At 37.0% G+C, this 23,103-nt stretch overlaps 1 protein-coding gene across 2 annotated transcripts; it reads left to right on the plus strand.

Annotated features, from left to right (window-relative positions):
• The first annotated feature begins 378 nt into the window (after window positions 1-378).
• LOC149174941 (transcription factor CPC-like) lies at window positions 379-1,582 on the plus strand. Of its 2 annotated transcripts, none has more exons than XM_089419458.1 (3): window positions 379-827; window positions 915-1,008; window positions 1,118-1,582. In XM_089419458.1, exons 1-3 carry the CDS (start codon window positions 773-775, stop codon window positions 1,200-1,202), a joined length of 234 nt encoding a protein of 77 aa, XP_089275584.1. In that variant the 5' UTR covers window positions 379-772; the 3' UTR covers window positions 1,203-1,582. The 2 variants fall into 2 exon arrangements, with proteins under 2 accessions (XP_089275584.1, XP_089275585.1); XM_089419459.1 differs by having other exon boundaries at window positions 492-827; window positions 924-1,008.
• Window positions 1,583-23,103: the final 21,521 nt, after the last annotated feature.

A 23,103-nucleotide genomic window follows, 5' to 3' on the forward strand; every position in this document is an offset into this window, starting at 1 on the left:
CATAGCAATTTCATTATAATAGTCATGTCGCTCAAATCACATGTATATTAATTTCCTTACAATTATAATGTTAACTCAAATCACATGTAAAGGAGAGAATCATAACTTTGAATGTAGATGGGAGGCAAGTAGCTTCAATCAAATGAGTGCAGAAGACTAAAAGCAAGATACATGTTAAGCAGCACTGGTCCACGTTGTGAGAAACTTTTGATTATTTTAAGAGGTTTCTACGTGGACAGCAGAGATGATGATTACAATAGTTCAGTGTTTTGATGAGGTGGAACTGGCACAGTAACAGTGAAGAAAGTAAAGATTGAACATTCCTCGGTCTTGGAGCAGAGAAACCACGTGCCTGTGTCCATGTACTACTACTGCTACTCGGTAGTTGGAATGGAACAAAGGAAGGAGAGAGAAAGAAACAGGAGAAAAAGCAATTAACTATGATTTAACCTTTTGTCCTACAGCTCTGCCATTTTTGAAAATCTTCTATCATTCTTTTCACACATTCTACACCTAACAGCTATTCAAAGCACAACTACCAGTCATCCAGACTCTGAAAATTCAATCCCGTCCTTGCGTCTTACTCATATGGATATTTATCTTCCTATCCACACCCCCACATCCCCAAGGCCTTCAATTCATTAAATTCTTGCCATTGAGTGGCCTCTCTGCTTAGTCTGCCTGCTATTATCGTCGGAGTACTGTACTTCCTTCTAGAATCGGTGGCTTCTTCTGCATATCCCACCACCATTTTTTGAATTCTCAAGGTACCATGACTGACATGGATCGTTCCTCATCAGATGACAATACATCAGTGGATTCTCAAGGTACAATTTTATCCCTTTGCATTGAATTTCTACTGTCTATTGATGTCTGGTCTCTGTAAGTCCATAAATGGTTGTGATAAAATGAAGCTGGTGCAGATGATGTGAACGAGAGCTACAAGATGGATTTCTCAGAGGATGAAGCCGATCTCATAAGCAGGCTCTACAATCTACTTGGCCAGAGGTAGTTTATCTGAGAAATTATGGATTTTAATGGTAACTTATAACAGAGGAGCAATGCCTGTGAATTTGAGGTTACAAAAATTAATGGTGGTATTTTGGTTTTTGTACAGGTGGGCTTTGATTGCAGGGCGAATTCCTGGCAGAACTGCAGATGAAATCGAGAAATACTGTAGTAAACGATATGCCAGTGACTAGCAATAGGATCACACTCTGTGGTTATATGAATCTTTAATTAACTAATTATGAAGAGGGTAGAAGAAGCGTTGCTGTATTTGATTCAGTTTGTGATGGTTTGTATATTGGTTGAGTGATGGGCATATCTGGGGTGTATGCATGTGTATGAGTGATGGAGGCATAGGGAATCCAACTGGGGCTTCGATACCAGGAGATCAAGTTTACACGCAGTTTTAGATTGATGGTCATTTTTCTTTTCTGCTCAGCAGGCAGGAAGCCTGAAACTGTATAACAAATTTTCAAGTACTCTTATTGTTGTCGCTGTAGATCTGATTGCGAATATTAATGCAATTTTGAGATTGGTCATGGACCAATGACAATAATGTCTGTTCCCCTTGGTATTCAATGTGAAAGTTCTGAATCAATTTTGTCTTCAAAAGGCTTTTAGCGTGAAATAGTGCCTACTCTGCATATCTCCTGTGAATCCTTTTTTCCAAGGCAAAGAGGAAAATCTGATTCTCATACTACTGAAATCGATGAAAATTGCAATTAACTACAGAAAAAGGAAATTATTACATCAAAAAAAACCTCTGTGCTCCGTTTTACTGGTCAAGGAACATAAGTGTCTTTCCTATGATCAATGGAATTACATTTACAACTACAAAATTGAAGGTTTCATCCCCTTCACGCCCTCTGGTATGTCTACAACTTGCAAGCTTACTTCTCCAAGGGGACGCATTCCTCAAAGAGAACACACGTGTATGCCTCACCAGAAGCAAAAGATCCTGGGTTGGTCTTTTGAGGTGGACATACATTTACAAATAAATAGTTTTAGGTTCAATTCCCTTCAGACACCCATGGTGTTTCAGTGGAACATAACTTCCTCCCCCTTTCGGCTTGCATTTTCCTTTACAGGACTTAATGCTATGATTGCCACATTCTTTCTAACTTCTTGACCCCATTCATTTAAAAAAAGGGCAAACACTGAATTTTACAGAGGATATAGCCTGGTAAAAGCAGTGCATGAAGAAGCGAGGCAATAAGACCCTAGAGACTTGAACATTTGTTAAATTGGTTGAAGTACCTGCCTTCCTCGCACCCCTTTCTGTATGCAGTTCACATAAGTAGCATCGTCTGACTGCAAACTTGAAACCCCTTAGAAATAGATATGAATCCTTAACTAAAAGACCAAACCAGGGTCTTAGGCAAGGTACTCACTATCAGTAGCTTTTTCATTCCAATAGCTTGTTAATGAACTTGCTACAGCGTAGGGACTTTAATCAGATACCTGTCTTGGTTAATTAATTTCATGCTATCAAAACCAAAAGGCCAAACTGGGGTCTTTTTTAAGGCACCCATCACTGGTTTTCTATTCAACATATTGTTAATCCACTCGCTAGGGCAGATTCTAAATCAGATATCTGTATTGGTTAATATGCAATCAAGTTCCCCGGATGCGGGTGACATCAGGGACGAAGGAGGGGAGCCACATGGAGGCCATGTGTGGCCTCATGCCTGAGACAGGCATTCAATGCAATCCGCCGCCGAAGATTATAAGCGTGGGTACTGGGACGGCATTTCAATGTGTAGTCCGGGGTTCAAGTGCGTTCTCAGAGCGCAGTTATGGCTTGTAGAATTCGAGGAAATTCTGAGGAGGTTAAAAATGGTGAGGGGGTGGATCGCTCCATGTTGGTTCGAGCTCAGAAATTGGAGCCTGGCTTATGGTTCAGGAAGTGTGCCTCTGTTGTGTTTATGGTTCGCGGAGCTACTGCTCACGCCATTCCTCTGTCAAGTGACTGCGGCTTCCAGGCGGAAAAAGCGGGTGGCGGATGCTTTAGTCTCCCCAATTCCTCCCTTGCTGTTATGTTCTTCCCTCCGGTTATCAGTGGGAAAATGGTTAGGCCACGACAGCGCCTTCTCAGCCGTCGCGGCACTAGCCGAGGCGGGTCTTCATGCCCCTCCGAGGCATCACCCCAATCTCGCTGCTGTCGATGCCTCTGCCATAGAGTTGCAGAAGCTCATCCCATTCAAGCGAGCCAATTCTTGGACTCTAGTAGCCCAGACCTGGACTCGGCACCTCTACCAGCGTTTGGCACGGCTGTCTTCTCTTTCAGCAGCTCCCAGGAGAATTCCCGCATCAACGCCCATGTCTCAGTCCTTTTCCTTGAGGAACCGAAGGATGAGAGCGAGGATCACCCCAGCGAGAAGAAGCACCAGGCAGGAAGCTCAAGGGACGTCGAGGGATCGCCAGAGGCTGCTCCAGAACGGGCTGTTAGTCCACCTCCGTCTCAGGCAATGCCTTCTCCAGCGGAGGACAAGAAAGAACCGGACCCTCCCCCTGAGGACTATGGCTGGTACCCAATTATCGAGGAGGAACCGGACGATTAGCCGTCCTCTTGCTCAGCATCGCTGCCCAGGTTCACCCATGCTGTGCTATGTCTGCTTAGGCCTACTGTTTGTTTTTGCTGTTCATGTTTGGTTCAAAAGTAGTTTGGTTGAATGGTTTTTGAAGCCCCTGCGCGGGTTCCTAATGAAGGTCTCCTTTTTCCTTTTTGCGCCCCTGCGTGGGTTGTCAATTCTGGCTCTGATAACACTTCCATGGTTTAAAGCCCCTGCGCGGGCGGTTTGTCTCAGTTGCGGTACCCCTGCGTGGGCTGCTCTTTCTGTTAAACTCCAGTCCAAAGTGCCATCCGTGGCCTTGGGCAGTATGACTCAATGACTGTAATTGTTTTCCTGTTTTGTATATAATAGAATAGCATAGTATTAACAAGAAAAAAAAATATGCAATCAAGTTAAATAATATAGGCATCCAAAGTTTCTATACTTTTTAGAAACCCTGCCAGAAACGGTAGTTCGACTTTGTTAACGCACTTGCTTACAGCAACTTCCAGTTTCAAGTTCACTAATTGCAAGTGCAAATTGTTAAATTAATGGGTGCCTAAGAAAAACTTAAGTAGCCCAACTCATGTGTGACAATCGATATATTATAACTACTTTTAGCTCCAACTTTTTTGGCAACACATCAGGCTTAGTTTGTTCCAGAGAATAATCCTTGAAGAATGGACATAAGCTTCAACAATTTAGCCAAATACATTATCATTATTATGTTCCAGATTACAATCACTAATGTAAGCGAAGATCCCTGCCGTAATGAACCCAGCAATCAGTGGATGATAGGTACATAATGCAGTTTGGACGGGAATACATGAGTTGGGGTATCGAGGAGGTGATAACTCCAAAGATGTCAATAGAGTGTATTTCAGATGGTTGATGAGGATTTAAAGATAACCTTCCAGGTTCAAGTTTCATTGTGATATGATGTTTATTGGAAGGTGTTTTTTTAGTACTAATTCTGTTTTGATTATGTTGATTTTTTAGTATGGATATTTTCACAATTAATAATTTGATATTGCTAAAAATTTCTGAAAATTATGTTCTGTTTATAAATATACCCAATATTTAAAGTAAACACTTCACTCATCTATAAAAACATAACTTTTCTTTAATTCTCAGAAATAGCAAGAAAAGTAAAAAAGAAAACCAAAAAACTAAAACAAAACCTAATTGAAAATGAAGAGAACTGTTGATTGTGTTATTGAAACCCAAAACCCCCGGTTACCAGCAAAAGATTGTGTATGCTTGAAATGATGAGACCATTTAAACTTTTTTGTGTTTACTCTTCAGTTTCCATCTTTGGATGTAATACACTATGAAGCTGTGGATATGATTTTAATTAACAAATATTAGAGTGGAAATCCTCTTGTGATTTTGTTTCCTCTGTTCTAAAAAGTAAAACCAACGAACATAATAGAGAACAGTGATTTTGTTTCCTCTGTTCTAAAAAGTAAAACCAACGAACATAATACCAACGAACATAATAATAGAGAACAAATTGTACTGTTCGTAGGCGGACAGCATTTGAAATTTTTTGACTGCTCAAGAAGTGGCACTTAAACAAAGATACAAAGGAAAAGCCTTCCAATTGTACCGTCTATTTGTACATTGCTGACTTTCATGGGGCTGTAGTGCCATGGTTGGGCATGGAATCTTTCCACTCAGTAGATAAAATGTTTTCCATGTGGAGGTTATCTTATCATGATGCAAGCAGGTTGGCAACTGCATGACAAGATTGTAAGTTAGGATGTGTAAGAGAAATTTGATAATAAAGATTGTTGAGATTTAAAATCTTAGAAAATCAGAACTAGTAGTTCCAAATTGGCAGAATAGATTAGCAATTTGAAAAGGTTTGAAAGGAAACATAAAAAAACAGAGTTCAAATTTGAAGTCATAGTTGTGTATTGGGCATAAAATTATTTCTCAAGTAAATGAAAATTAAAATAAAAAATTATTTGTCAAATTTCAAATGGAATTTTTTTTTATTAAATTTTTTAATTGAAGATTAAGGAAACTTTTCATAATATGTTTTACTTGTCATTGTTTTTATTGTTATTTTTTTATATCATTTTTTCTATATTCATAACAATTAAAAAAAGAATATTAACATTTTTTTTCAGTTCATAAAAAGCAATGTTATCATTTCTATACAATATAATCTTATTGTTATGGAGCTCATGCGTCCATGTATCACCTACTTATTGAAATCACATATTAGTAGTGGGCATTGAAGATCAAAATCTTTGATTGTAGTGAATATTTTTTCTGCTTACAAGGGAGAAACAATTCCAATTGCAATCAGCTCCAATTTGAATCAACTCACCATCCTCTTGATCCTTGGATTTACAAATGGTACTTACTAATCCTCCATGGCTCCACCTATACATCTCTTACTTCCTACTCTACTTTTACTATCTACTGGGCTTGTTTTCATTTACTACTTGCTCTACTTGCTTACATTATGAATATTACCTGCAGGTGTTCTTTATGCCTACTTATTATGAACACACAAGAATAGGCACTAAGGATCAAAATTGATTCAATTCGGATATGATTCCTCATTATCATAAATTCAGTGCTAACTAAATAGTATTACTTCATTCTAGTTAACAAAACATAATGTTATTTTTATGTGTTTTTTTATACATGGTGTCCTTCGTCATAATGCACACATGCACTAATCATTAGGCCTATAATTCTTATGACAAAAGATTCTTGCATGTTATATTTCTTTATGGAAAATTATGTTGTTGGAGGTTTTGAGTAGATTTTATTGTTTTTTTCTTTATTGGAGATTGCAATGGTATTCATAAAATAATACAATATTTTAATTTCTCTAAAAATTCATTGCAATTGTTTGAATGATGGGGCCAATAGCCTTATAAGAAAGAAACACAATTTCATTATAGGACAATTTCATTATATTTGAAGATAGTGTCCATGAAATGAAAAAATAAATGGTCCAATTGAATTTATTTCCTATGGTTCCTATATAGATTATAAGTAAATGGTCGAATTGAATTCCCTCCATATGATTCATATTTATAGTATAAGTAAATAGTCATATTAAATTGTCATACATGTAAACCAGTGTCATCTATATGTACTTGTCTAAGTGTAGAAGAAATTTTGTTTTGGAAATAAAATTATTCATTTGAAATCTACACAACTTGATACAGTAGAAGGTGTGAAATATACAACATACATGAAATTTAAAATTATATTTCATTTTCAAATAAAAAAATAATTTATTTCAACTTATCAATAAAACTAAATTGAAATTAACCCGAAATATAATCTTTCCCTTTAAATTTAATCCCTGATAGGGAGGAGATCAACCTCGAAAAAAACCTTCCTAACTCTAGTGAGTATTCCTCAGTTGGATCCACTCTCTAAGTTGGCGAGTTGAGTCAAAACTCGTGGTCAAAATTGACCAGACTTAGTTTTGGTCAATAAGTTTACTCGAGTTTTACCTAATTTTGCTGAGTTTAACGTCCTCGATTTTTTAATAACCCTGCTTATTGCCTAGTTTTGACTACTGTCCTGATTACGTCTCTACTTTGGGATTGTTGTATGTTTCGGAGTCCAAGTTATATACCTCTGATTTACAGTCATTAGGGTAAGTTAAAGCTTTGCTTTATGTCATTTTAACCTTTCCTGTAATTCTTTCGTTGTTTGTTTGCCTGCTTAATTAAACAAAACAGAGTATTATTTCCATAACATGCATAAGCCTACACTGGTTGCCTCTGGGAAGAGCATAACCAGCAGATACACATCTGACAGTGCTCTTATGTTCTCAAATAGATAGGGTGAATTGGACTCTTGTCTCTATGGTGTAACAGTGTTCTTATGTTCTCAAATATATCAAGGTGAATTGGACTCTTGTCTCTATGGTGTAACACTCTGGATACACATTATTTAGATCTAGAACCATGTCTATGCAAAAGAGGCTTGAATCATGTCTGATTTTTCTGCAATATAGTTTGCTTAAAGATTAAATGTCCATGCATGAAATTAGAAGACACTCAGTAAACTTCATATACTTAAAACACTTCATTTCCAAGGGCACTCGTTCAAGTTTTTAGTTAAGCTGGTATTTGGTGATCTTTTTTCTGAGGAAAGTTGCAACCATGTAACCTTACCATATTAGTATGTTTTATTTCCTTCGACCAAGGATGCGGTCAAGGTAAGAGGCTATTGCTCCTCTTACAAAGGATTCAATCAAGGTAAAAGTTTGGGCTACATGTAAGCTCTCAGGGTAGGCTCAAATTAATGCAAACTTCTTCCACAATTCATAATCACTAAATTCTAGATTTCTTTTATTTTTGGCATGTCCATTTTCACTATCTTCTACTACACAATTTCTCCCTGAGCACTACACGCCTGCTATAGCATTGTACACTGCAATTGATTCAGATCTGGTTATCTTCTCTTTGTGATGGCTAGAATCCCATGTTTTATTAGTTTATTAGAACACATCCCTTTTGTGATATCTTAAGCTTCCCAATTTAGTATTCGATTTCACCTAGAATTATTTAAGGTCATTCTTGCCTAACATCCATCTAATGAATTCTCAATGCTTGATGCACTGGAGTAAGTTCTTCATATTTTTAATTAGAGTAAATGAAAGTGTAACAGCAAATTAAAGGAAATGCAGAAGGTAAAATTGACTATAAAATTCCTCTCTTGTAGGCAAAAGAGGGTCCCATAATAAGTCTTTTTGTTCAACCTCATAGGCTGAAAAGGGTCCCATACTAAGGTTCTTTGTTCAACCTCATAGTTGTTAATGTTGAAACTTTTTTAGAACAGTGGAAATTGAGGAACTAGATGCTTATATGTTATAACAGATGGTGTGGTTACATGTGTTTCCTTTTCAATTCTTTCCTTCCCTACCATTTACTTCTTGTCCTCTCCAGCTCATTTCGACTTTGATTGACCTAGCTTCACGTAATAGAGCATCTACAAGCCCCTTACAGTTCATTCAGAGCATAATTCCAGAACTCCAATTAAGAGTTCTGCTTTGATAACTATTGATCCTGTTGTTGTCACAATTGAGTCGGGAAAAAAAAAAAAAAAAAAAATCCTAGGATGGTGTCATTGACAAAGCCTGAGATGTTTGCCTTGACAGTATACTACGAGGTGATAGACCTGAGCCTCATAGAACTCCGGTAGACATATTTGCTTCTGTATGTGATTTTGTTTGTGGTGAATGTCAGCAACAAACTGCTTGGCCACTTCATGGGCCTCATTCCTTTGGAGACCATGGTAAAGGGCTGGAAGGAGGAGGTGTAGGAACATCATGGTTCACTTCGCAGGACTGTTGACAGCCTAACCAAGGGACTTAAATTTATATTATTTCAGAAATAAGCTGCCTGATATGAAATTCTTCCCTGCGGTCCCTGGGTTTATAGGACACCCCCAATGTCTTCTCTTGGTGGCCTGAGAATTTCTCTCAGGAAAGTTCTTATCTTTGTCATTCTATGGAGTACAACGGAATGAAGTTGCATTGAATTAAAGGTTATCATTTCTCCAGAATTAACTAAAATAAACAAGATGGCCCTTCTAAATTAAGAACGGTAGAAACGATTCTAGGAAACATAGGGCAAGGGGGCGTTTCCGTAGTTCCGTACGAAAACAAGTACCAAACGCTGAAACGCGTTTGGTATGGCCCTGGAACGCATTTTAGGCTGTACCACCACGTGAAGGCTACACTGACACGTTTCACAAAACTAAAACGTGGCCAGTACGGCCTGAAACGCATTCCAGGGCAGTATTTAGGTTATCCTAGTGACTTCTAGTTGCTTCTAGATGCCTGTCTAAAGTTATAAAAGTAAACTTTTGCCCTAGTGTTGATATGCAGTTCATGGTAATGTTTAAGAATATTCTCCTTTATTTTTTATTTTCATTCTTTTACTTAAATTTTTAACATTACCATGAAATGACTCAGGATGTTTGAGAGTGGTTTCGCCCTCATTGGATTTCATATGGAGAAAGTAGAATTTTAGATCTCACTGAAAATCCAGCAAACTTCTCTGTTTTTCAGGATTTCAAGATTGGGGGGATCGCAATGTTTCCATTAGATTTTATCATGTACTAGCGTATGGAACTTGTATTTAATCAAGAGAACCAAACCCTCTATGCAGGGGAGACTCCCAATAATGAAGAGCATGTAGGGTACTAGGGTATGAAACTTGTATTTAATCAAGAGCACTAAGGTCATTCAACTATGTAGGAGGAGACTCCCAATCAAACACGAGAAAAGAAATTAGAAATTTTTCGTCGCTGATTTTGGATATTTCTATTTTCATTATGTGATCATTCATGAGTAAATGTGATGTAAATTTAGAGACTTGTAGTTTATGCATTGACAATTGACAATTTTATCATAATGTAATAAATTAGAATGTATCATATATGCTTTATGATTGCACATATTTCTTAAATGTCCTAATATATATATATATATATATATATATATATATATATATTCGCATTTCCCCGTTTCCAAAATTTTGGGAGGTCGCATTTTGTATCGGTTCCCTTTTCGGAAACTCTTACCCGTTTCCCCATTTCGTGCAACCTAGAGACGATTCTTTGATCCTCTGTAACAGCGTTGGTGAAAATTCCATGTAGTAAAAGTTAATAAAGGCAAAATAATAACCATGGTTGATGGGACACTTATTCCATGTTGAATGTTCGGCAAAACATCTTAGTGTGGGTGTTCATTGATTTATTATGACTAAGGAAATTGGCAAAGGCAAAGGCTTAGGCTTTGGAAAGGCTGCTGAGGATCAATTTGTAACCTTTTATCAGTTCAGTTTTGGAGCTCTCTCATTATTCTCTCTCTCTCACTCTTGGACACTTAGATTTTTCTTGGAACATTTTGGCATTGGATCAAGAAATGCAAAGAAGGCAAGAGGAAGGAAGGAGCAAGCAAAGAAGAACAGGATCAAGCAGCTACAATAGTTTTCTTTGCAAGTATCGAGTTTGCATGTGTATTTTCCTTGCTAGATTTGGCATGCATGGTATTGCATGTGGGTCTTTTGTTGTTATGGCATGGGTTTTTCCAAGTGTGACAGTGTTTTCAACCTAGCCTTGCCATTTCTGGATAGCCATGGTGTGATGGGGTTCTCATGTTTTGGTTGAGTTGGATTGTCGAATGAATTCAAAGCTGTTGACACCTAATCCTCTGCGATTGGGTGAATGTGGAATGTGAACAGTCATCAAGAAGATGAACTGATCAGTCACATTCATGTATATAACAATAGCTACCTAATGAAATAAACGAATCAGTTTTTCTGAGTTTTCTGCCAAACTGGAGTTACTCCTGGCCTGACATGGTATCAGAGCCAAGTTCCCAAAATAGTTGTAACTCCCTTCTGCCCACTGCTCTCTGTCCTCTGCCCCTCTGGAGTCTGCCTACTGAGCTCTCTGTCCACTGTCTACTGTGCTCTCTATCCTCTCTGTCCTCTGCGCAGTCTACCTACTGTTCTTCCTGCCTAAATTCAGAAAGCGTTGAGAGAGTTACTGCTTCAGAACTGGAATATTGTCTGAAGACCTTTCGGTGGAATATTGTCTTGCTGCGTGGGCTCAAGAGCAATCGTCAAAGAAAAATACTGATGCAAGAAGTCTGGCACGTTGAGTAAACTAAAGTTTGAAGAATGCTGATCTGGAATGCTGCGTTGAACTGTTTATTTGTCCGCTACTCCTGTTGAAGAACGCTGGTATTATGAACTTGTATGCTGCTCCTGTTTTGGAAGAAACGCTGGTATTCTAAATTTATACGTTGTTCGATTTATGATGTTTCATGCTTGTTGAATGTATACGCTCCCGTTTTTTTTGGAGCACGGCTTGGGTCAAGAAAATGGGCCGCTCGATTTAATTATATTTTAACTCAACAAGCTTTTGTGGCTATCGATGCGGGCTCACCCATTAACAGAGATCTCCACAGATTGAGATCTTGAGGAAGAAGGGTCATTCATACCCGGAGATAATTAATGAGAATGTGATTGAAGTCGTGGACTCTTTAAATCCTTTCGACTGCAATATTAATATGCCTGACAATGTTAATATGCCTGCAATGTTAATGAGAATGTGATTGAAGTCGTGGACTCTTTAAATCCTTTCGACTGCAATGTTAATATGCCTGACATGGCTGTTCCAATTTCGATGATATCGCCTTGTGATATGTGAATTTTGGGCTGCTCTCGGACTTCGAAACATGATATCCTTATTCTCTGTCGGCGTGACTGATGAATTTTAGTCTGTATGAATTTTAATAATCCATGTTACAGTGTCCAATTGATGGGAATTAGATTTGGCAGAATCTTTTGAGAAAAAAAAAACCTAGTTATAGGTTAAGTCGTAGAGTTTAGGGCGCTCTACATGGCAGTGGATTGTTATCTACAGATTGCTTGGTTGCAGAATTGTGGCTCTCAGCCTTACCCAGTGGGAAGGCGCTTCTTCAACGTGGGTCTTCATTGTAATAATTATAAGGTGAAACCGAGTTTGCATCATTAAGTATTCAGATAATCTTGTAAGTATTGAAGTTATGTATGGATGAACAGCTGGTATTATTCTGGATGCTTTTATCTAACATTAGAGGGATTTGAAGAAAATATAGTGCATAAAGTTTTAGCCTTTGAGAATGCCTTTTTGAGTGCAATTTCACTTTTTTATCAGCAGAAGTTTTTTTATCAGCAGCAGAAGTAATTTTTTACAGAATGCATTCAATCATCTCTATGGTAGGGATAGTTCTCACTGGCAAGGAGAACTATCCTGAATGGTCCCGGATGATAAAACACACCCTCATCTTCAATGAGTTGTGGAAGGGAGTGTGTGTCGGAGAAGGAGACAATGACCCAGTACAACCTACATCAGACAAAGAGCTCGTCATTTGGGATAACAAGAACAGCAAAGCATATGCATTAATCGCAGCATCTGTAAATGAAGAAGTAAGTCGCCATATTTCATCATATTCAACTGCCTTTGAAGCTTTACAAAAGCTCAAAGAACTCTATGACTCACATTCTGCACTTGAAGTTGTTCAACTCATGATTAAACTCTTCACTCTTGAACTGAAAAATAATGATCCTCTTGCTCTTGCATCTAAAGTAAAATCCATAATGCATGATATCAAATCCACTAAGGTTGAGCTGGATATCCCTCTTATTTCTTTTCTCAAGGCACTCTATCCTACTTACTCCAATTATCTTGAGTCTTTACAAGCAAATGGAAATCTTAAAGATATAACCTTTGACTCTCTTGTGAAAAAGTTTGCTGAAAGAGAGAAAGCCTTTGAAAAGAAGACAGTCCCTGAATCTTCTGAAGAGACTGTTTGCCTTGCTCATAAAGAAAAGCATCCTGCTCAAGATTCTACAAGAGGAAGAGGTGGACGAAGAGGAAGAGGAAGATACTTCAGAGGCAGGGGGGGCAGACATTCTCAAGGAGAAAAAGCAGATCTGCATTGCATTCGCTGCAAACAAAATGGATCACATGATGCTTCTACATGCAAGCTACCATGGGACAAAATTGAGCAGAAAAGAAACCAGCAGAAAGGTAAAACTGATGATACAGATAAAGGTAAAGCACCTGAATCCGCTCACTATATTGAGGCACAATGTAACATTGGAGTAAATGAAGATTTGTTTAATGCTTCACTTGCTTCTTCGAAAAATGATTGGTTGCTTGATTCAGGAGCAACCTGTCATATGACTCATAGGAAAGATTTTTTTGAAGATTTCACTGACAATGTTGATGGAGCAGTATACTTTGCAGATCAGTCAAAAATCAAGCCATCAGGGCTTGGCACAATCAGGCTTAAACTGCCTGGTCTTCCAGACTTTCTTCTGGATCATGTTCTATATCTCCCACAGCTCAAGAGAAACTTGCTGTCCTTGGTCCACATTCGCCAGCAAGGTCACTCCATTCATATGTTTGATGGCAAGCTTGAGGTAAGAAAAGCTTCTGACCACTCACTTGTCATGAGGGGAATAGAAGAAGAAAGGCTTCTCAAACTGCAAGGAACCTCTGCTCATGCACATCATTTCTCATATATTTCTCATCATGAAGAAGGTACACTTCCATCAAGTTTATTATGGCATGCTAGATTTGGACATTTAAACTATGACAGTCTCCGCTTATTGAAGAAAAATGGTGTTGCTGGTTTGCCTACAATTCCTAGGAAACATAAGCAATGTGATGCTTGCATTCTAGGAAAGCATAGCAAACAGTCTTTTCATGATTCACGTTCAAGAGCACATAGGAAGCTTGAACTCATTCATTCAGATTTATGTGGTCCAATGTCTGTTCCTTCTGCAAATGGAAATAAATATATCATGACATTTATTGATGATTACACCAAAATGTGTTGGGTTTATTTATTGAAGAACAAATCTGATGCTTTTCAAACATTCAAGAATTTTCATAAATGGATTGAAAATGATGCACAATCTCATATTGGGTCTATTCGCACTGATAATGGAAAAGAATATACATCAAATGAATTTGAACACTATCTTCGCCAACATGGGATTAAACATCAAACAACTGTGCCTTATAATCCCCAACAGAATGGTGTAGCTGAAAGAATGAATAGAACAATCTTGAATATGGTACGATCCATGCTCTTTTTCAAAAATGTAAAGATAATGTTTTGGGCTGATGCTGTTCTATGTGCTGCATATATAAAGAATAGATGTCCATCTAATGCTATAAGAAACAAGACTCCTTATGAATTGTGGTATGGACATGTTCCTTCGGTAAAACATCTCAGGATCTTTGGTTCCACCTGTTATGCTTTGATACCAAAGGTACATAGAAACAAACTTGGTGCTAGAAGTCGTAAGTGTATCTTCCTGGGGTATTCAAACACCTCTAAAGCATACCGCCTCTATGATGAAGTAAATAAAAAGTTTGTTGTATCTAGAGATGTCATTTTTCTGGAATCATCCAAATCTGACAATGTTGTTGAGCGGCAACTTGATCGCTTGGATAGATTCGCAAAAACAAAATCATTTCAAGAATTTGATAATCAGATTCCACATCTTGAAGGGGGGATTCCTATACTAGATCAACATGTGGAATCTTCTTCTGAAGAACAATCTCCCCTGGATGAAACTCCAACAACGGATGATGCTTTAAGTGATGTAATTGATAGAATTGGGAGACTCAATCTTGATTCAGTCCCAACTCAATCAACAGAGCAGCCTGGACCATCTCAGAAAGGTCCCCCAAAGTGGCTGACAAAGACACTTGAAAGTGTTCATCCTGATGAAATTGGAAAAATAGGAACCAGAAATTCAAACCGACAAAATGGAGGTGATGTAGATGACTCTAATTCACCTGTTGATATGGATGTTACTTATGATTGTGAATTGAACTTGTCTACAGATTTTGAACCAACTTCCTTCAAAGAAGCTGCTTCTCATGATGAATGGAAAGAAGCGATGAAAAAGGAGTATGATGCCCTCATAAAGAATGGCACTTGGAAGCTGGTTGATCCTCCATTTGGAACCAAACCAATTGGCTGCAAGTGGGTCTACAAGAACAAGTACAAAGCTGATGGCTCACTTGACAAGCACAAAGCTAGGCTTGTGGCAAAAGGCTTTGCACAGAAGGAAGGCGTCGATTATGAGGAAACTTTTTCCCCCACAGCAAAATGGGCCACCATCCGGACACTCTTTGCACTAGCTGCTCAGAACGGTTGGAAAGTCCATCAAATGGATGTAAAAACTGCATTCTTGAATGGAGATCTAAAAGAGAATGTTTTTATGTCCTAGCCTGAAGGATTTGCTGTGAAAGGACATGAACATAAAGTATGCAAACTTGTGAAGTCCTTGTATGGCCTCAAACAAGCACCACGAGCCTGGTATGAAAAACTAACTGAGCATCTTCTGAAACTCAACTTCAATCATTTTGATCTTGATGATGCAACTTTATTTGTCAAGAAAGTTGGCAAAACAATTGTATATCTTGTGGTATATGTAGATGATCTTTTAATGACAGGGAACAATGAAAGCTCTATTGCATCCATAAAGAAAGAATTAGGAAAAAGTTTTGAAATGACTGATTTGGGCTATGTTCATTACTATCTTGGCATTGAAGTAACCCAACATCCAAAATCCATATTTCTTTCTCAAAAGAAATACATTGGAGATTTGTTAAACAGATTTGGCATGACAGAGTGCAATCCTCTTTCTACTCCAATGGAACAAAACTTAAAGCTCACATCTATTGAAGGAAAGGAATTTGAGGATGCAACAAAGTATAGACAGCTTGTAGGAAGTCTCATCTACCTCACTACTACCAGACCAGACATTTCATTTACTGTTGGAATCCTCTCCAGGTTCATGCAAAAGCCTTGTGAGGGACATTGGTCTGCTGCAAAAAGAGTTCTAAGGTACTTGAAGGGAACTCAAGACCTTGGAATCAAGTATACACAGGTGGACGACTTCAGCTTGATTGGATACTCTGATTCAGACTTCGATGGAGACAAAGAAACTGGGGTATATACTTCAGGATATGCTATGAGTCTTGGATCAGGAGCTGTCTCCTGGAGATCACGCAAACAATCAATTCCAGCAGATTCCACAACTGAATCAGAATACGTGGCAGCAGCTGAAGCAACGAAAGAAATTGTGTGGCTCAGGAAAATTCTTGAAGATTTGCAGGTAAAACAAGTACAATCAACTCCACTCATGATTGACAACACCTCTGCAATAAAGTTGGCCAAGAACCCAAAGTTCCATGATCGTACAAAGCACATCAATACTAAATATCATCTGATCCGACATCATGTTGAGGCCAAAACAATCCATCTTCGTCATTGTTCCACAAATGAGCAAATTGCAGACATCTTCACCAAAGCGCTTGGAAGAGAAAAGCTTGAAAGATTCAGAACGATGCTTGGACTCACCAACATCTCTTCAGATTAAGGGGGGGAATGTTGACACCTAATCCTCTGCGATTGGGTGAATGTGGAATGTGAATAGTCATCAAGAAGATGAACTGATCAGTCACATTCATGTATATAACAATAGCTACCTAATGAAATAAACGAATCAGTTTTTCTGAGTTTTCTGCCAAACTGGAGTTACTCCTGGCTTGACAAAAGCTGAGTAAGGTGGATCTCCAAATGATAGAGCACATGGCCTAGTGGTCCTTGAACCGGAGTGTGGATCATAGTAAAGTCACTGGCCTAGTAACCCATGAGTTAGATTGTGGGTTGCGGTGAAGCAAGGATTGTGATTCCTCAATGGGCCTAGGAATCATTGCCAGTGAATGGCAGGATATAGAGTAAAGCCAAGAAGTGGATTGCTCTCAGTTGGGCCTAGCAATCTCGGGTTGGGATATGCGGTAAAGCCTGGAGAGTAGGTCTCGATTTAGGGCCTAGTGATCCGGTGTGGATTGTGGTAAATCCTGAGAGACTAGGAGACAGGAAAATTCCTCACGATGTAGGTGGAGAAATCTGGTGGCATTCATGCTTGTTTGGCTTAGTGATCGGGTGGAGATCATGGTAAAGCCTATAATAGCCCGATCATGGTAAAGCCTATAATAGCCCGATCATGGTAAAGCCTATTATTACATGTTTATTGTGTTGGCCTAGTGATCCAGGATGGATTACGGTAAAACCTGGTTTCTACTGATGAGGGGGAGGTGGTTTATCCTCGGGATGCCCTTGTTGATTCTTTTGGTTTGGGTCCTACATTCATACTTGGAATATAGCACGGGGGTGAATGGCTGAAGAGAGATTTGGCTCAACCATTTTATGGTCGGGTGGAACATGGTAGTCTCATCCCAAGTTTGGATTTGCATCATCAATATGAGGTTATTTCTCCTTGTATTTTTATGAGTATTATACTAGTTTATATGTAGGTCACATGGTTGTGTTTTCCTTGATATTTTTGTTGCTATTATGTTGGTTATGCATATGTTTTATGAGAGTGGCTATGTATGGCTCTCGTCATGTTTTTACTTGTAAATGAATGAACAATGTATCTATGACTTAATAAATGATAATGCAGCAAATGATATAAGGGAACAATGATTCATAGTGATTCTCAGATAAGTATGAGACCCCTATGCTTAAATATGTTGATTATACATGTAGATTACATATTCGTGGTATGTTTGACGAAATGTTTGTCATGGCTACTAGGGATCCGGTTAAGAGCTTGTTCAAGTATTGAAGATTTGTAACTTTAGGTGTGAAGAGGGGAGATTGTTTGTCATGGGAAGTTTGGTGGAAGTACAACCACTTAGATGGCTTTGTCAAGAACAACACCCTATATTCATGAAAATTATTCCTTCTCATTCCCTTATTTTGTGCTCTTTCAACTATTTCTAGTTTTACTAGCTAGTTTTCCTTTATTCCATGCATTGAAAACCTTACTTGTTAAGAACCCTCAAAAACCTAAATGAAGTGCCACATAAAACCAACCAAGGCCTTACAAGAACATTTATTCACAATTTAATAAATAACAAAGTGGTCTTCCTTCCCTTTCCACTATATCGTTCTTAGTTGCTTTTATAATCAGGTGGCAAATACACTCCCTTCCTCCCCAACTTCCTTTGAAGGGTGGTGTAGCATCGCTTATGTGGTAGCACGACGCTTCACTTTAACCATTGTGATACAACTTGTTCAACTAATTGTTGTAATTGTTGGGATTTATCAACAATGCGCTCTTCATATGTTAATGAGCACATAATATTATAAACACATAGTTATAGTCTCTATTTAGTTTTGTACTTTTCATTATAGCAATAATAAATTTGTACAATTTTAACATAACTTTTTTGCGATGGTGTCTATTAAATTTCATGAGATGTTCCTTAGAATGGTCCCTAGTTTATTAACAACATAATTACATATTTATGCTAACACTACACTTCACAAAAATAAATGTCATTCTACTAATTTTATACTTATAATTATTTTTTATAAAATTGTTTTACTTCTAACTTGTAAGCTTTCTATATAATATACTTTTCCAAGTAATCTATTAACCCTCTTCCACAAATCATTGTTATATCTTTTAAAAACACTCACACCTCTTCCACACATCGTTGTTAAATCCTTTAAAAACACTCACACTCCTATTAGGTTTCCTTATTCAAAAGCTAGTGCAATACAACTCTTCTTACAATCACAATTTTTTATAATGCACTATGATGAAAAATTTAGCACTCACACTCCAATTAGGTTTCCTTATTCAAAAGCTAGTGCAATACAACTCTTCCTACAATCACAATTTTTTATAATGCACTATGATAAAAAATTTATCATAATTGGTATTAAAGGATTATGACCCAATGATCTTAATTTTGGACCCTCATCAAGTGTATATTATTCCCATAGAAGTTGTTAATGTCAAAGTAAGAAAAATCAATAGCTCAAATATTATTTACTTTTTTCATCAATCTAGAAGAGCTTTTCATTAAATTATAATTGGGATGGCATAAATACCCACTTAATGGATTTGTTTATGCACCATCATGATAAGCTTAAATAGAATGAAGAAAGTTGCTCCATAGAAAAGCTAATGGGATCATTGGTAAACGTTGTCGTTAGTATAATTGAAGAACCCTTCGTGAAAATACCAAAGCTACCAAAAAATTTAAAGTGACTTGTTAAGATTATTAAAAGTAAATTTAAAGGACTTTTCAATATGCATAAAGCAAACTACTTCACTAATTGAACTCCCTATAAATTTGATTTTTAAATTTTGATTGAGATGAGCAAAATTTCAATTTTGATGACCTACAGAGTTACACAAAATTTCAACTTGACCTATGGAGTTACACATCAAACTGGGCAGTAGAATGAGCCTCTCAGCGCAACCATAATTACATTTTAATAAAATCATTTTAAGGGAGATGGATGTTATTGTGTTATATATGTGACAACCGGGCTTGAACGATGAAAATTGAAATTTGTAACAAGAAAATGAAAATTATCTAGATAAATTTATTTTAGTATAAGATTTATTAAGTCAATTTAAAAAAATAAATTGTATTTCACAATATTTAATCTTATGAACATTTGATAAAATGGGGTTTAGAAGAATATATAATAGTACACCATGTATCAATTTCCACCGAGTATAGAAAAAATTACATATCTCTTCATTTTAAGATATATATATATATAGTTGACATTGAAATATTTTATTTAACATTGTGATTGAAATATTTTATTTTCAATTGTCTTAGATAATATTTACATAATTGACATTCCAATATTTCAGTGTACATAAACATTAAATATTCTATTAATGACTTACATTATTCACATTAAAATGTTTTTGTTATTAATATATTTTTAAATGTACATCTTGAAATATCTTACTTAATTGTACATATTCAAATATTTTATTGATATTTCAAATTTAAAAAAATTGTTATTAATATTTATTAAATGTTACATATCAATTTCAAATTAAGAATGGAATGAATCATTCATCTCATTTCTTTTATTTTTTGAAGTAATTTATCTTTTTGGCTTTGGATTACTCTTTCTCTATACATATCAAGTTGATTTAAACTTATTTATTTATAATAGTTATTGAAATATTTTATTTATAATCAATCATGAAATATTATATGTATATGAAATTGATATTGAGATATATTATTTAATATAGATATTCAAATATTTTATTTAAAATTTTCAACTTCCCATTGATATTTTATGCTGGAAATGATGGAGAGTGCGCGGAACACCAATGTTTTCTTCTCCTGTAGTTTTTTTCCATCTATCGTCACTGGGTATGAGCTTGAGGCACTTAGTGAAGTTGAGCTGGGAATGGAGATGTCAAGTTCAACTTGCTCCATGGCAGAGGAGGGTGAAGGAATATGGTTTTTTTCATTGATAAAAGGTCCTCCAACGGTAACAACTTGTCTACGGCCATCGAGGGCGAACAAGGACGCATTCCTTTGGATTTTTCTCTATACTATGTTATTCATGTGAGTATTAACAAGCTATATAGTCTAGTGAAAAGGGGTCTTATAGCTTGTATTAGTGGTAGTGGTCGGACAAGTTTGGGGAATATATGGTGGGTAAGCCCATAGGGCGATGGCTAGAATCCCCTTTTCTTTCAACTTTTATTTCATTCGCTCACTCAAGTCTGAAGGAACAATGCTCTGTGGAGAAACTACAAACAATGCACAGAAATGGCACTTTCAAATAGGGATATTCTTCTCGCCCTCACAGTTCTAAGTTGGACATTAGATTGGAAGAGTTGGACAAGGAAATATTTCAAATCTGCATTAAGAATGTAAATGGGATTTCCTCCCTAATTTAGACCAAAGATATAGATTCAGTGGAAAACTTGAAGCAGTGCATTGAAATTAGGTTGGGTATCCCTATTTATACTCAATGCCTTCTTTTTGACTGGAAAATTCTTTAGGATTCTTGAGAGATGAGGAACTACCACATCTCAAGGAACTTCACCATAACCTTGAACTTGACGCTACAAGGTGGAGCTCCATGAACCAAATACTATAAGGGATCTGATCCTACAAGGATCTAGGGCAAGGAAAGACCCTACTCCAATAGATCAGCCTCAATCCATCGCAGGGCCCTACATTGTAGAATAGATTAAACAAGCACATGTCATGGAGATTAATCTTCCAGAGGTAAATTACCTTCTTTCTACTCTTCAACCTAAAGTTGTGATTTGTCGTTTCAATGGTTTCTAGCCTAAATCAAAATCTTTACATAAGTGGGTCTTTTTATCGTGGACCCCCAATTGTGATATTTATTTATGTTCCAAAGGCTTTTTCTTATCCAATTTGAAACTCAAGAAGACCTGGAGAAAGTACTGAATGATGGACCCTAGTTTTGGGGTAGAGTTAGGCTCTTCATTACCCCTTGGTTTCCATATTTTGATGCCACAAAAATCATGGTCTCAACAATGCTGGTATGAGTGAGGCTACCAAACCTCCTCCCCCCTTTCTAGCACCATAAGGTTCTAGATGAGATTGGAAATGCCTTGGGAAAATTATAAAAGATGGACCTCGAAAGAACAAAGAAATGCCTATTTACCTTTCCCAGAATCTATGTAGAAATAGACCTCAACAAAGATATACCTAATCACATTCAACTGAAACACAAAAATGTTTAGTGGACCCAAGTTTTAGATTATGAGAACACAACATTTAGATGTCAAACATGTTTCCAAATTGGTCATTTTCATAATACATGTCCATAGGAAAAAAAGATCCCAAGAAAGAAAAAGGGGCAGGTACAAAAATCAAAAGGATGGTCACCCTCTAATCCTTACCTCTCAGAAGAAGAAGTGGAAGAAATCATGGAGAAAGATCCAATCCAAGCAAAAGAGGATGCAAACACTTAGAAATGCATTGAATCCCAATTGTAGAATGATATCAAACCACGAGAGATCTAGGAATCAAAACAACAGGAAAATGAATCACATACAAAATATGGGATGGGGAGCACAAAGAGAGCATATGTTTCAGAGAGCTGAGACTCAAACAAAGAATCCCCACCAAAGACATATGGATGTGAGTTGGCTATGGTTCCAGTTAAGTCGACATCAGGGGATTGGCAGAAAATGCATAATAAGAAAGGTAGGAAAGAGAAGTTAAGTGATTATTATCACACTTAACTTCCAAGCTTCATATGTAATTTTTTTTTAGTTTCTCTCTTTAGCTCATAAGCCAAGAGGCTTATCTTATGGAATGCTTTCAACATATGCATAATGTAATTGTGTTCCTTGTTTCACGATGAATAAAATTAGGGGCATTTTCCCACATATATATGTATATGTATCTGTATATGTATCTGTATATATATATATATATATATATATATATATATATATATATATATATATATATATATATATATATATATATAGAAGTAAAAAAACTACACATCTTCTTAATTTTTTTTAACAAGGTCGGGTACTTTTATATTATAAAAAGGAAGAGGACTAGGTCCTTATACATTTCGGAGGCAGAAGGTCTATTATGGAGGTGCCAAAATGGGAACGCAGTCCCTACCTCGACATAATAGCCTTTGTTTCTAGCAAACTGAAAAAAAAGATACTTATATTGACGAACATACTGGCCAAGAAGGAAACAGAAGGTGCAATACATAGAAGAAAGAGAGGCAAACTGTTCACCACAACTGATTTACTGATTCCTCCGGGTAGTGACCCTTCTTTTTGCTGTAACGGGAGGAAGTTTCCCCCTGCTCACTTTGGTTCAGAGAGTTTATGTATTCCACAGCGTCCTCGAGATGTTTACACTTGTCTTTCAAAGCCTCTATCTCAGCTCTTTGTTTGTCAATCTCTGTTTGTTTGTAATTATTAACACTCTTCATTTCTGTGTGGAGATCTTTGAGAGTCTGGATGAATCGGCCGATCATAAACCTATTAGCACGACACAGGGTGCAACTGTCGTTTTTCTCTACCTTTTCTAGAGGATTGCAAGACATTTTGGCAAGCCTGGATGTCTCTGTTTGTTGAATGTCTCTATTCTTGTTGTTAGGATGATCTGGTTG

The sequence above is a fragment of the Pinus tabuliformis genome, chromosome 4_1 (assembly GCF_031772625.1).
Source record: "Pinus tabuliformis cultivar Carrire ecotype Pingquan chromosome 4_1, CPIR1, whole genome shotgun sequence".
Classification (NCBI taxonomy): Eukaryota; Viridiplantae; Streptophyta; class Pinopsida; order Pinales; family Pinaceae; genus Pinus; species Pinus tabuliformis.